Below are 14045 nucleotides of genomic sequence, written 5' to 3' on the forward strand. Positions count from 1 at the left end.
TTTTTTACATCCTGATTGGCTGTAGACCATTGTCAATCAATCTCATGCTGTGTCTCCTGTACAGTACAGAATGTGTTCAGCTTGTTAAATTTACATAAATCTTTCGCTAGCAGTGTGACTCTGAAGTGCAGCTCTGTATGTTTGTAGGTTTTCTCCCCAACAAACACAACAATGTCAATGAAACGTTTTGCACCGTCAAAAGCAACCGCGGGTGCCTTTGGTGTCATTCTACAGTATAGTACTGGACTTATTTGAAGGCTTGAGCTCTGAGAGTGTTTAAAAGAGAGAGAAAGGTGTGAAAATGTTTATGCATGTCTGAGAAAAGTGTATAAAGTGTGCCATGAGGAGGTTTACAGCCTGAAAACATCTATAATAGTTGTAAAAAAATTAAGTTGGCTACTTCGCGGATTTCACCTATTGCGGGTTATTTTTAGAACATAACCCCCGCGATAAACGAGGGACCACTGTATTGTAAAAAGGCATAATTTGTAGAAGCTACCCTAATGCAGACTTACCTGCACTTTCTTATTTTTCTATTACGAGTTTGAGCATCTTTAGGCTAATTGGTCAGGTTTGTTGTTTTGGTTTACTTTTATCAACCTGGTTCTTTGCAACAGCCAGCAAGAACAGCTTTTGCTCTTGCGTCCTTCTACAGTTTGTCACAGTCTAGCTGAGAAGCTGACTGTGTGGAGTGAGGAGGAGGACCCGAGTACAAACATGCAAAACAAATCTTTAATCTATCTAAGAACAAGCCGTTTATTCAAGGCCGGAAAACATTACAAGAGGCAAAGGCGAAACTAAAAAATAACCTAAACTTGGTGACCTAAGATTAAAACATAAAAACAAACCTAGAAACATGACATAGCATGAACATAGCAAACGACCCAAAGAAATGAATGAAAACACACAGACTAAATGCACACAGGAAGTGAGCAGGGGAAGTGGAAACACATGGTGAAACAGCTGATTAGAAAGAACATAATGACATCAGAGGGAAAAGTAAACTTAAACCTCACTGAATATAGAAACACAAGACTTTCAAAATAAAACAGGAAACGTGGAGAGACAGGACAACACAAGCTTGACAATGACACGACAGACTAGACAAGAAACAAGACACAAAAGCCAAGGAGACAGATGATAGTAATGGCTAAACTAAAACTCCACTAGACCCCAAATAAGACTAACACAATAACTTATAATCACAAACTTTACATAAGAAACTCAAAAATACAGAATAAACTCAAAACGCCAGGTCAGAAACATGACACAATTCTTGCTAGCATGCTTTAAGCAAGCGAAGTTGTTGCAGTCCAAAACTACAAGATGAATCTGAGGGGTGTACTACAATAATGGGTTGAGCCATCTCTGTGTCTTGAAAGTGGCGCTTTACTGGCCAAGTATGTGTACGCATACAAGAAACTGGGGTCCAGACAATAACCACATATGGAGCATATTATTGGAATAATATGTGCAGATATGAAATCAGCACCAACTGAACAATCAGTTCTCTGGAAAATAACACTACTAATCCTGTTGGTCTTCTAAGCACGGATGGTAGGAGGGTCTAAAGTTTTTCTGATCATCAATTTTAGGGTAAGTGAATCCAGATACAGGAAAACTGCCCTCAGTATACTGAACTTGCTTCATACTACAAAGCCTGGGTTATGTGTTTAACAGAAAACTCAGACTTTAAGCTTGACTTAGCTTTCTGACCCATGCACTTTGCTTTTTATTACAAGTATCTGTCTTGTTGATTAATATCAGGCCAAATATTTAAAGATTGTGACGATTTCTTCATTATTAAGACTTGTACGTCTAAATTTGAAGCATGTTATCTGCAAAAACATGACGGGCTCATCAATAATGTATTGTTTACATAATGACAGAAGAAGCATCTAACAGAAGAAATTTAATAGAAAGTTGATTAGTGCTTGGTAGGAGCCATATAATCCCATCCTGGGGACTGTTTAGGACGCAATGCAAACTTTTTTGTTCATGTCTTCCAGCAACGGTCTTCCTGGAGTTCTGGAAGAGACGCAGAGCTGTCCTTGCATATGACTGGGACCTCATTGACTGGGAAGAAGAGGAGGTAAAAGTTCTGTAGCTTATCTGCTCCCTTTAACATAAATAAATAGTATGAAAAGAAATTAGGAGGGAAAAGATAGTCAATTATATTTCTAGTTATTTCTTTTTTTCTTGAACAAGCACTTCTTCCCTGAAGAAATGTTGGCCTACTCATACCCTTTTCAGTCCATGTCAATCTCAAAGCATATATTTAAAAAGGTGGAGATGGTGTACTAAGAGCCTGTGTCAAGTCTGTCTCAGTTCATTTTATGAGTCACTGAAAATCTGCAGCTCTACAATGAAAGCTCGAACAAACTAAAGACCCACACAGCTGTCATAATGTAATTTCTGTGGGTTTTTATGTTCTCTCCTGTCTTGTGTATCAACCTCCAACCATCATCTGTCAATCACATAATAGATAGTGAATGTGTTCTTTGAAGGCTGCTCTTCTTTCGATGTAAATGTGATTCAGAATTTCAATCTGCTTTGTACGTAACGTGAGAAGACAGGCTTTTGGTCAGAGCTTGAGGATATAAGGGTGGTTTGCAGCCACTTGGTTGTGCCTCTACACTGTCCCAGCTTGGCTATTATATCCTGTTGCTATGTGTCAGGCACCTTTGGACACAGCCTGCAGTTTGAGTCCTGTTGGCTGTGCTAGACTCTTGCCCAAATAGATCTGGTGCTTAGGGCCGGTTCTTGTGCTGCCATAATCAGAACCTCTGTGGCCTTTTCTAGCCACTGGTAGGATTTCTTGACGTCAGAGACTTCCTCTATCTGTTGGTGGTACATCCCATGATACCCATGATCTGTGCTTTACACAGTTCGTATTAAATATTTGTGCTGATACCCTGAAGAAGAAGCTTTCTCCGTGGTAACCCTTTTAAAAAAAGTAGTACTTGTTCAGTCTTTTTCTAATTGCATTGACATGTCATGTCATTTATCCCACTAACTGAAGTCTGTTGAGTCCTTACGCTTTCCACTTCTGTGAAGATTGTGTTAATACGTACCTCAATGCTATAGTTACTTTATCTGTGAACTGCCTGTGACTTGCACCCTCAACTATGCAATCCTGTGAAACACTTCTCAGCAGAAATGGCTGCTAACTAGTAGCTAAATGTGTGCTTTCTTACTGCAGTTTATGCTCATATGTGTAGTCTGTTGTCTTTCAGGAAGAAATACGCCCGCAGTTTGAGGCCAAATACTCAAAGAAGGAGAGGATGAACCCTATATCTGGAAAACCTGAACCTTACCAGGCCTTCTCTGACAAATACAGTCGCCTCATCGTTTCCACATCTGGAATATTCTTTATGGTGAGTTTCTGGAGCAAGTGAGCATTAAGTAAAAGATGTGTTACTAAATGTGTCAACTGCTTTTTGTCTGCAATTACAATTTCCATTGTTCCATCTAAAACTAGACCTCTCAGTTTATAGACTGAAATATTCAGTTATCATATATACATTCATAAGTATTTACAGTTGAAATGTTCTCTTTTTCTTGTCACTGTCACGTCACAGATATTGGTGGTGATTGCTGCCGTGTTTGGCATCGTCATTTACCGAGTTATCACTGTCAGTACCTTCGCTGCCTTCGGCTGGGCTCTCATCAGGAACAACTCTCAGGTGGCGACCACGGGCACGGCAGTATGCATCAACTTTTGCATCATCATGCTCCTTAACGTGGTAAGTTTCTGCTGTTTTTCGACTGCACTGTGCAGAAGTAGAGCAATGACGAAATAGTTAATGCATTTATTTCAGGTGTGATAAATACTGTTTTAAATGTAACGGCTAATTCATGCATTGTATGAATAGTTACACGGATACATATAAGATTATCATTATCATTATTTTGATAGCTTTCTAACGCTTTTAACAGCATTTTTAGACAATAAATTTACTGTATGGAATTTAAATGTAAAGCCTTGAGAAATACATTTAATTTCACCCTTTTTTACAGCTTTATGAAAAAGTTGCTCTGCTTCTTACCAATTTAGGTAAGCTGGTGACACACAATTTTGCAATTTCTTTTTGTATGAATAATGTTACGATATTCTTAAAATGAACTCCTTCTTTCTGTTTAACCACAGAGCAACCGAGGACAGAGTCCGAGTGGGAGAACAGCTTTACTTTCAAGATGTTCCTTTTTCAGTTTGTCAATCTTAACAGTTCAACTTTCTACATCGCCTTCTTTTTGGGAAGGTGAGTAAGTCACAGGCAATTCACGAATACAGGACAGGACCAGTATTAGTTGAATCATGTAACCAGTTTCACACAAGTATACGTAGCTGAGTTCCTATTACTTATTCTTACACTGGCTAGTTGCCTTGTTTAGCAAAGGGGCCTGTATATTTTACTGTGATATTAAAGTCATACAGAATTAGGGAATATCCAAAAGTCTTAAACAAAATATACTGAATCCTTTAGTACAGCTGACCTATAAGAAAGACAAAAAAGCAATCACCTGTCATGGTTTGCCTCCACCAGTGTGTGAATGTGAGAGTGAATGAATAGTGGAATTGTAAAGCGCTTTGAGTGTCTAGAAAAGCGCTATATAAATGCAATCCATTATTATTATTTAAATCAGAATAGCCTTAATACATTTTAAAGAGATGTTTTTGGGAGGTAGATTGCATGAATTGCTTGTATAGTTGTGAATAACCCATTGACAGAGATTACGTTTTATATTAGTTTAAACAGGAAGAGCATTTGTAAACTTTTGAAAATAGAAGTCTGTGGAGATTGCCTCATTTTTTTTTAGCCAGCTTCAAGTGGCCGTTCGAGGAACTGCAGTTTTTGGTGCATGATCGTATGCTTCATCTTTCAGCCTTGCTGCTTGGGGATAGTTATCCTGATACCCTTTGAAGAGTTCACCTTTTGTGTGATTAGGGACAAATTGGAATTTTCCTGACGGTCAATGATAGTACTGTATGTGTAAATTATACAGTTGATGTTCAAATGCTGGTTGGTTGTTGGTTAGGTAAAAAATGTAAAATGTAGCTTACAAAATGTAACCTAATGCAGCGCAGTGTATCTCATTGAATCTATAACAGCATTGTATATTTTGTGTACTTCTGTTCTCGAAGCCTATTTCTTTACACACATTATTGTGAGCACTTAGATCAGGGGTGGGCAATTCCAGGCCCCGAGGGCCGGTGTCCTGCAGGTTTTAGATCTCACCTTGGGTCAACACACCTGAATCACATGATTAGTTCGTTACCAGGCCTCTGGAGAACTTCAGGACATGTTGAGGAGCTAATTTGGCCATTTAAATCAGCTGTGTTGGTTCAAGGACACATCTAAAACCATTTAAATCAGCTGTGGTGGTTCAAGGACACATCTAAAACCTGCAGGGACACCGGCCCTCGAGGCCTGGAGTTGCCCACCCCGACTTAGATTAATCTTCCAGCTTTTATTTGTTACATGAAATAAAATGCCTTTAAAGCCATCAAAACTGTCCTATTAAGTACAGTTAGGAATAAGTTTAAGGTTTTCTGGATCTTGTAATTATCCAAGAGTAATAAAGTGTCACAGGAAAATTATTTAATCTCTCTTAAAAGGACAACCAAAGGGATACAAAGATGTCTCAGGTCTTTCAGTACCAGAAAACTGCCATTTTGCATTACCAAGGCTTTCAAATCTAGAAGAGTTTTTATTTTTCAGTGACATCTATAATTTTAACCATCGGGTCCATTTTGATACATTTTACAGACTTTGAGCAAAGCCGTCTCTGGGCTTAACGTAGCTTATAGTGACGCTAAACATGTAGCTCTAATTGTGTGCTCTTTTATTAACTCCTTACTCCTGTTGTTTTTTTCGACCCTTGGCCTACAGATTCACAGGTCGACCTGGTTCATATCTGCGTCTCATAAATCGCTGGAAACTGGAAGAAGTGAGTAATGACTTTCCTTTTCCCAGTGGGGAATAATCGCAAGGCGTTATGGATTGACATATTTCTAAATTGGGCATTAAGCTATTACTGTATGGCTAACCACCAGGCATTTAACCCCCATCATTAGTAAGTGGTACTTCTGGGAACATGCAGGGAAATAATACAGTGGAGTGGTCTAAGGGGACAAAAGGCCTGAGCCGACGCTTTTAGGTGCTGAGCTAATGTTTTCCCTCAGCAGCAGAAATGGAAAAAGTCTCTATAATGTGACATGTACAGTACAAGTGTAGCCTCAGTCAGCCTTTCATTCCCATGCAGAACCATTATTGTCCTTAAAGACATTACTGCCTCGGCTGCACATTTAAAAAGCTGCTAAAGGTTGCAGGCATAAATCATAATCGTAAGTGTATGAAAAATAATTACAGGTTGTGACTATAGCCTTTCCAAAATAAACTGCACTTGCATTGCTGCAGTGGGTGTTTTCCAGCAAGTGATGCTTGCAAATCCTGTTAGACTCATGCTTATAACAGTGACTAGTTCTAGCGATCCTGGATTCCTTCTTGAAAATGAAACTCTTTTGCATACACTTTAAAACACCATGTTGGCCAAGGCTAAAGTTTGATTTCATGCTATCTCTTTCTTGTCTCCTCAGTGCCATCCTAGTGGCTGTCTCATTGACCTCTGTATGCAGATGGGAATCATCATGGTGCTAAAACAGACGTGGAACAACTTTATGGAGCTCGGCTACCCGTGAGTTCCGTTTGCCGCTGTAACCTTAAAATAATATAAACCTGTTATGTGTTTAGACAAAAAGCAGCATCTGGTGTAAAAATTTAAAATATATGGAGCTAGTTACTATGGCAACCTCTTACGTGTATGTATATGGAGTAACTACAAAAATATATAATTCTAGCCCATTACTAGCCCATTTTATTTAATGCTGAATTGCAAATGTATCTTGCTATCCAAGCTAGCTAGCCAGTGCTAGCATTAGCTGGTAACTCTACGTCATCTGAAAATTTGAAAAAAACAAACCAAAAAAACCCACAGTTATGGCAAAATTGTCAAACTGTTGTTCACAGCTGGGTACATCACAGTGGATACATCCGTCGTTTATATACAGTCTATGTTGGTCAAGAAACGTAGTGTCAGACTGAAAAGGTGCTGTACGTATCTGAATCTATTGCCATGGTAAACATTCATGATCCCCAGGCAATGAATCCTGCTTTTCTAACCTTGTGATTCATCATCTACTGCAAAACTGGTCTCACTCCCATTTTGTTTTTTGTTGTTTGATAAAGTGTTTTTCTCTTTCGTGCTTTTTATAAATTTATTTATTTATTTATTTTTAAATCAATCATTTGGCCAGTACTTACTTATGGTCATTTACCTAGCTAATAACATTCCCATATTACTCAACTGTGCTTGTGTGCAGCTCCAGTTACCATATGGTTACATGTACTGTGTTTAAGAACAGATCCGGAGAGCTTTTAAACTTGAAAACAGCAGTCTCTCGTGTTCCGAAGCACCTGGACTTAGTGTAGTTACACAAGAAGATCATGCCCAGTTGTTGTTGTTTTTTTAACTCAGACTGATGCAGAACTGGTGGACGCGGCGGAGGCTGAGGAGAGAACACGGCCAAAATGCAAAGGCTGGCTTTCCACAGTGGGAGAGGGATTTTAACCTGCAGCCAATGAATGCCTATGGACTGTTTGATGAATACCTGGAGATGAGTATGTTGGATGCAAGCACAATATGAATGAAATACGCTTTGCTGGTAACCTTTGATATCAGTTTTGTATTTTAAGGTTATCCTAAAATGCACTCTACAGTTTAATCTTCAGAATTTATCTAAACAATTTTTTTTATCTTGGTCCCAGCAGCTTCAATCCATGTTATGTAATTCTGACACTGCACTATATTGAATTAGAGCTAGAAGCTTTTCCACGTGCTTTAAGGAGCTTTACGGTGCATTTGATGTTTTTGATCATTGTTTTGGATTTTCATCCTACAGTTTTTAAGTTCACCCATTCCCAGATTTGAAATCGCTCAAATAAATCCACTATACACTTTCTTCAAGTCATAAAGAGCTGAACAGGACAGAAACTACTGCCTTACATTCATGCAGCAGCCAATAACATGACTCTAAATTCTTGCATTCCAGTCTAAAAAAAAAACAGTTTGAAAGCATGATGAACATCTAAAGGAGATGTTGGACATCAGGCATGTTTTTGTTACATGCCTGATGTTCAAGGTAGCTAGTTTACCTTTATACAGTCTGGCTTCATTAAACCTAATAACCACAATCAGGCGAAACCTTCTCACAACACTGGTTTTCAACTCGATAAATAAAGGTTAGGGTCAACAGTATCATTCCTTCATATTTGTGCATGAGTAGATATGATTGTAAATCCCTTAAATGTATCGCTATTCTTAATGATCTTTATGATCCAGCCATGGTGATGTCAAACAGCCAAAAACTTACAGCGAGTAGTAAACAAACAGAGCCTTTTTTAATATCTGTGCACCGAGGTCTGCTCGATCTTTGAGTGGTCAATAGACAGAGATTTTATAAATGTAGCTTGCTCAGGGTAGCAGGCTACTGTGCAGCATAAATGTCTGGATTTACCATGGCAACCACAAATCCTGCTTGTAATTAAATTGAGTAGAAATCACAACAATGGTCGCCTCAAGGTGCTTCTTATTGTTAGGTAAAGACCCAACAATAATGCAGACAAAACCCCGTCAATCAGACAGCCTTCTATGAGCAAGCACTTGGCGACAGTGGGAAGGAAAACCTCCCCTTTAACAGGAAGAAACCTCAAACAGAACCAGGCATCTGCCGTGGCCGGCTGTAGTGAAGGCCTCTGAAGTCTTGCACTGTTTGTTTCAGTTTTACAGTTTGGCTTTACCACCATCTTCGTGGCAGCTTTCCCTCTGGCCCCTCTCTTGGCGCTGATCAACAACATCATCGAGATCCGTTTAGACGCTTACAAGTTTGTCACACAGTGGCGACGCCCTCTGCCATCACAAGCCAAAGATATAGGTAAAAAGTAAAATGCAGTACGTTCCTTTATTATAGAAACACTTTCCTGTTTGTGGGGTGTCTTTGAAATCATTCTTTATTGGCAGGGATCTGGTATGGCATTTTGGAGGGCATCGGCATCTTGTCCGTCATCACCAACGCCTTTGTGATCGCCGTTACCTCGGACTTCATCCCCCGCCTTGTTTACGCCTACAAGTACGGACCCTGCGCTGGTCAGGGCCGAGCAGGGGAGGGGTGAGGGATGATTTTACAGTTTTTGCTTTAATTCTGTGTTGCTGCATGCTGCAGTTGGTAAAATCATTTCCCGTATGTGCCGCAGGTGCATGATGGGTTATGTCAACGCCAGTCTCTCAGTTTTCCGGGTGTCAGATTTTGAGAGGAGGTCGCACCCCAGGACGAATGGCTCGGAGCTGTTTGGAGAAGCCGTGAAGTATTGCAGGTGGTGTGAGAAGTGAAAAGCTGTTATTTTGAGGCAGCTGTATGTAGAAAACAGAAACACTGTTAGTTTCACCTCTCATCCGAGAAGCTTCTTCAGTTCTAAGGTCAAATGGTGGAGAGTCCCAGATATAAACCTAGTGGGAGTAACCCCCCACAGAGGGACAAAAGGACCCCCTGATGATCCTCTAATCGCCTGAGCCAAGGTGTGAAACTGGGTGTGGGTCCCAATCAGCCAGAGTTTCGGGTGTGTTCATTGTGAAACCTGGCCCCACCTTATCATGCGAATTCCTGAGGTCAGATGGCCCAGGATGTGAGTGGGCGTTAAGGCGTCTGGGAAGGGATCTCAAAACTGGATTATAGATGGCAGAGAGTTGGTGTCGTAAACCCCCGCCTCTGTTCAAAGATGGTCGCTCACAGTGGACATAGATGGCTTCTTTCACTCCTCTTTCAAACCATCTGTCCTCTCTGTCCAAAATGTGAACATTGGCATCCTCGAAAGAGTGTCCTTTATCCTTAAGATGCAGATGGACTGCTGAGTCTTGTCCTGTGGAGGTGGCTCTTCTGTGTTGTGCCATGCGCTTGTGAAGTGGCTATTTGGTCTCTCCAATGTAGAGGTCTGGACATTCCTCGCTGCACTGTACCGCATACACCACGTTGTTAAGTCTGTGTTTTGGCGTTTTGTCTTTCGGGTGAACTAGTTTTTGTCTGAGCGTGTTGCTGGGTCTGAAATGCACTGGGATGTCATGCTTGGAGAAAACTCTCCTGAGTTTCTCTGATACACCGGCTACATAGGGGATGACAATGCTGTTGCGTCTGTCTTTCTTATCCTCCCTCGCTGGTGTCTGATCTTCTTTTCTGTGCCTCTTTGCTGACTTTAAGAACGCCCATTTAGGATAGCCGCACGTTTTGAGTGCTTCCTTTATATGTGTGTGTTCCTTCTTTTTTCCTTCAGGCTTAGAGGGAACATGTTCTGCCCGGTGGTGTAGGGTCCTAATTACTCCAAGTTTGTGTTCCAAAGGGTGATGGGAGTCAAAGAGGAGGTACTGGTCCGTGTGTGTGGGCTTCCGGTAAACTTTGATGTTGAGTTTGCTGTTCTCTTCAATGTGCACGGCGCAGTCCAGGAAAGGCAAACAGTTGTCCTTTGTGTCTTTCCTTCGCCTTAACGCCCACTCACATCCTGGGCCATCTGACCTCAGGAATTCGCATGATAAGGTGGGGCCAGGTTTCACAATGAACACACCCGAAACTCTGGCTGATTGGGACCCACACCCAGTTTCACACCTTGGCTCAGGCGATTAGAGGATCATCAGGGGGTCCTTTTGTCCCTCTGTGGGGGGATACTCCCACTAGGTTTATATCTGGGACTCTCCACCATTTGACCTTAGAACTGAAGAAGCTTCTCGGATGAGAGGTGAAACGTCTTCAAGCAACTTAAAGAAGTCCAGACGCTTTTCTTTGCAAGCTCCTTTGACTACGATGACCTGGATGACTGAGAACCTTCACAGACATGTGGAAAGAGAAGTTTGTTTGTTTTAAAAAGGCTTCAGCTAAAAGCACAGGGTCAACTATAAGATAATCCACTACTTTATTCACAATTCTGGTAACTGAGTGATCTTACTGAGATCCACATTGAACTGAAGTTACAGAACATCATTTTGGAAACGCCCCATTTTCTGCCAGTATCCCAATTTTCCTGCTCACTAATATGAGTAAATGAGTCATCAGTGTTTCTGTAGGATGAACTTTGACCTTTCTCTTTTTTCCCCTCCCCTTTTAGGTATCGTGACTACAGGGAGCCTCCAGATTCTGCAGAGCCTTACTCTTACACTCTGCAGTTCTGGCACGTCCTGGCAGCCCGGCTGGCCTTCATCATTGTTTTTGAGGTCAGTCTTTTGTAGTCACTGACAAATGACAGCAGGCTGCAGGCTGCCTTTGGAATTGGATTCCTTCTTATTATTTTGTCAACAGGTTTTCACCTTTCTCTCTTATTTATCAGGACCAACCAGCAGTGCTGTGAAAAAGTACTTGACTCCCTTCCTTCCCCCTTCAAAATAATTCTAATTTTATAGAAAGATAAAAAGAGTAAATGCAAATTTCAGTTTTTAAATGATGATTTCATTGATCAAAAAAGCTATCTTACCTCGACCTTAGTCTAGGTGAATTAGTTGTTGTGAACCATATTTTTTTAGAAAAATTAGTTTTAGATTACGAGCCACACCCAGGAAGACCTGTTGAATCAAGAATTCACTTAAATAGAACCTGTCTGAGAAGCTGAAGAGGTCTAAGAGATCTCAAAAAGAGGAACATCATGACACGATCTAAAGAAACTCAAGAAGATCTGAGAGAACAGATGAGAGACAAAGTCATCAACGCCGGGGTGGAAGGGTTACAAAGGCATTTCTAAGGCTGGGGGAGGTCGTTATTCACAAATGGAGTAAACTTGGAGCATTCACAGGAAAGTCCACCCTTCCAAAATTTCTCTATGAGTGCATCAGCAACTCATCAAGGAGGTTACAAAAGAACTGCAGGTGTAAATTGTACCTAAAGGTCAAAGGTCATGACTCAAAAATAAGAAAGACACTGGGCAACAATGACACCATGGGAGAGTTGGTGGAGACAGCCACAGCTGACCAAAAAGAACATAAAGGCTCGTTTCACAATTGCCAGAAACTATCTCACATCTGCCATAAAACTAACACAACATCATACAAGCAGGCAGACATGGTGGTAACAGTGTGGTGATCTGGGCCTACCTTGCTGCTTCAGGACTTGGACAACTTGCTGTAATTGGTGGAGCCATGAATTATGCTCTCTACCAGAAAATCCTGAAGGAGAATGTCAGGCCATCAGTTCATGCCCTGAAGCACAAGCTCACTTCTGCAGCAGGACGATGATCCCAAATACACCAGAGAATCCACCTCTGAATGGCTAAAAATAACGAAACTTCAGGTTTTGGAGTGACTAGTCAAAGTCTGAACTTAAATCTTTGACCTTAAAAGGCCGTTCATGTCTGAAAACCCTCCAGTGTTGCTAAATTAAAACAGTTTTGCAAAGAGAATGCCTCAATTTCTCCACAATGAAGTGAAAGACTCATTGCCAGTTGGCACACTTGATTGCAGTTCTTGGGCGGCACAACCAGTTATGTTTAGATGGATTGTTTTCCCCTTAAAAATAATTTAAAATTGCATTTTGCATTTACTGGGGTTACTTTTGAATAATAATAAAAGTGTTCAATGATCTGAAACATGCAAGTGTTACAAATATGCAAAAAAGTAAGAAATCATGAAGGGGTTAAATACATTTTCATAGAACTGTATTTTTCTCAATATTTTTCTCAAATCTAAAAAAGCCTAATAGAGACATGGCTCTAGTGAATATTTTTAACCATGACCCATCAACTCAAATCATTTAGAGACTAAAGATTTGATGAATTGCAGAAAAGTGCAGCCTCAGAAGCCCAGTCATGTTCTAACGTTGCTGTGACCAAAATAGAGTCATGCAATTTAAAAAAACATGTTCTGCTTCCTGTGTTTGGCATTCTGAGCGACCTGTTCCAGCTTTCAGCGGCTGGAGGAGTGCACTCTTCTATTTTAGCTCACACGCTCTAAGTAACATTGCAACTAATCCAGATTTAGGAGGTGTAAAAAAAGCATTTTATAAATCCAGATTAGAGCTGCTCGGGTACAGTGTATTTATCAGAGAAGAGGCTCAAATAAACGTGTCACTCGGAAATTTTTTACCATCTTTCAAATCATTTGTTATGCTTTGGTTTGTGAAGCATTTAACTGATAAAGAGCCAGTCTTTCCTATTAGGACATAACAATCAAAGAAGAAAGGCATTACTGCATCTTATCACTTCAAAGTTCTTAGCATAGTGGAGGTATAGCTCTGGGATTTCTGATAAAGTTCTGTGTTTTTGTAGCATATGGTCTTTGCCATCAAGACTCTGATCGCATACCTGATCCCCGACCTTCCCAAGGACCTGCGAGACAGAATGCGCAGGGAGAAATACTTGATCCAGGAGATGATGTATGAGGCTGAGCTGGAGAGACTGCAAAAGGAAAAAAATGAGAAGAAGAAGAAAGACAGGGTCCACCATAAGGAATGGCCCTGAACACACCAACAGGTACATGTAGAGAGATTTTCTTCAGCTCTATTAAGGCTGTATATCAAAAATGGCTACCATGATGTCATTTATTTGTTTATGAAGACCAGCGTTGGGGTTGTTATTTAGGAAAAGTATTGCTTTATTACTTTTATTAAATGTAAGTATGTTACTGAATTACTCGCCAGAAAGTAAAAATTTTTTACACTACTCGTTACATTACTTTCCAGTTACTCTGTAAAATGACCTGAAACACAGTGTCATGTAATTACTATCTAACAAACCTGAGGCTACAGTCCCACACATCAGCCCAAATCCCTATCCTAATGAGGACAGGCCTACAATCTTTCTTTTAGTAGTTGCATATGAACACAAAGCAAAGAAACCTCAAAGGGGCTGCTGCAGTGATTCTGCTTAAGTGGCATGAACAGGTGGAAACAGAGGCTTCAAGTCTGATGACTCATCATTTAACTAAGTGAAGATCAAGCCTATTAAAGATCAGCGTTT

At 40.5% G+C, this 14045-nt stretch overlaps 1 protein-coding gene across 3 annotated transcripts in view; it reads left to right on the plus strand.

Annotated features, from left to right (window-relative positions):
- Positions 1 to 14045, plus strand: part of LOC120722560 (anoctamin-4-like) — a 57344-nt gene that overhangs the window by 40706 nt on the left and 2593 nt on the right. For all 3 annotated transcript variants that reach the window (XM_040013575.1, XM_040013576.1, XM_040013577.1), the window contains 13 exons: positions 2010 to 2092; positions 3237 to 3377; positions 3582 to 3746; positions 4021 to 4057; positions 4151 to 4262; positions 5895 to 5952; positions 6602 to 6699; positions 7540 to 7682; positions 8843 to 8995; positions 9082 to 9229; positions 9315 to 9434; positions 11211 to 11316; positions 13356 to 13559. In XM_040013575.1, the coding sequence (XP_039869509.1) occupies positions 2010 to 2092; positions 3237 to 3377; positions 3582 to 3746; positions 4021 to 4057; positions 4151 to 4262; positions 5895 to 5952; positions 6602 to 6699; positions 7540 to 7682; positions 8843 to 8995; positions 9082 to 9229; positions 9315 to 9434; positions 11211 to 11316; positions 13356 to 13547 (1556 nt within the window). In that variant the 3' untranslated portion in view covers positions 13548 to 13559. The remainder of the gene's footprint in view (positions 1 to 2009; positions 2093 to 3236; positions 3378 to 3581; positions 3747 to 4020; positions 4058 to 4150; positions 4263 to 5894; positions 5953 to 6601; positions 6700 to 7539; positions 7683 to 8842; positions 8996 to 9081; positions 9230 to 9314; positions 9435 to 11210; positions 11317 to 13355; positions 13560 to 14045) is intronic.

Source organism: Simochromis diagramma, unplaced genomic scaffold (assembly GCF_900408965.1).
Source record: "Simochromis diagramma unplaced genomic scaffold, fSimDia1.1 OVJJ01000649.1, whole genome shotgun sequence".
Classification (NCBI taxonomy): domain Eukaryota; kingdom Metazoa; phylum Chordata; class Actinopteri; order Cichliformes; family Cichlidae; genus Simochromis; species Simochromis diagramma.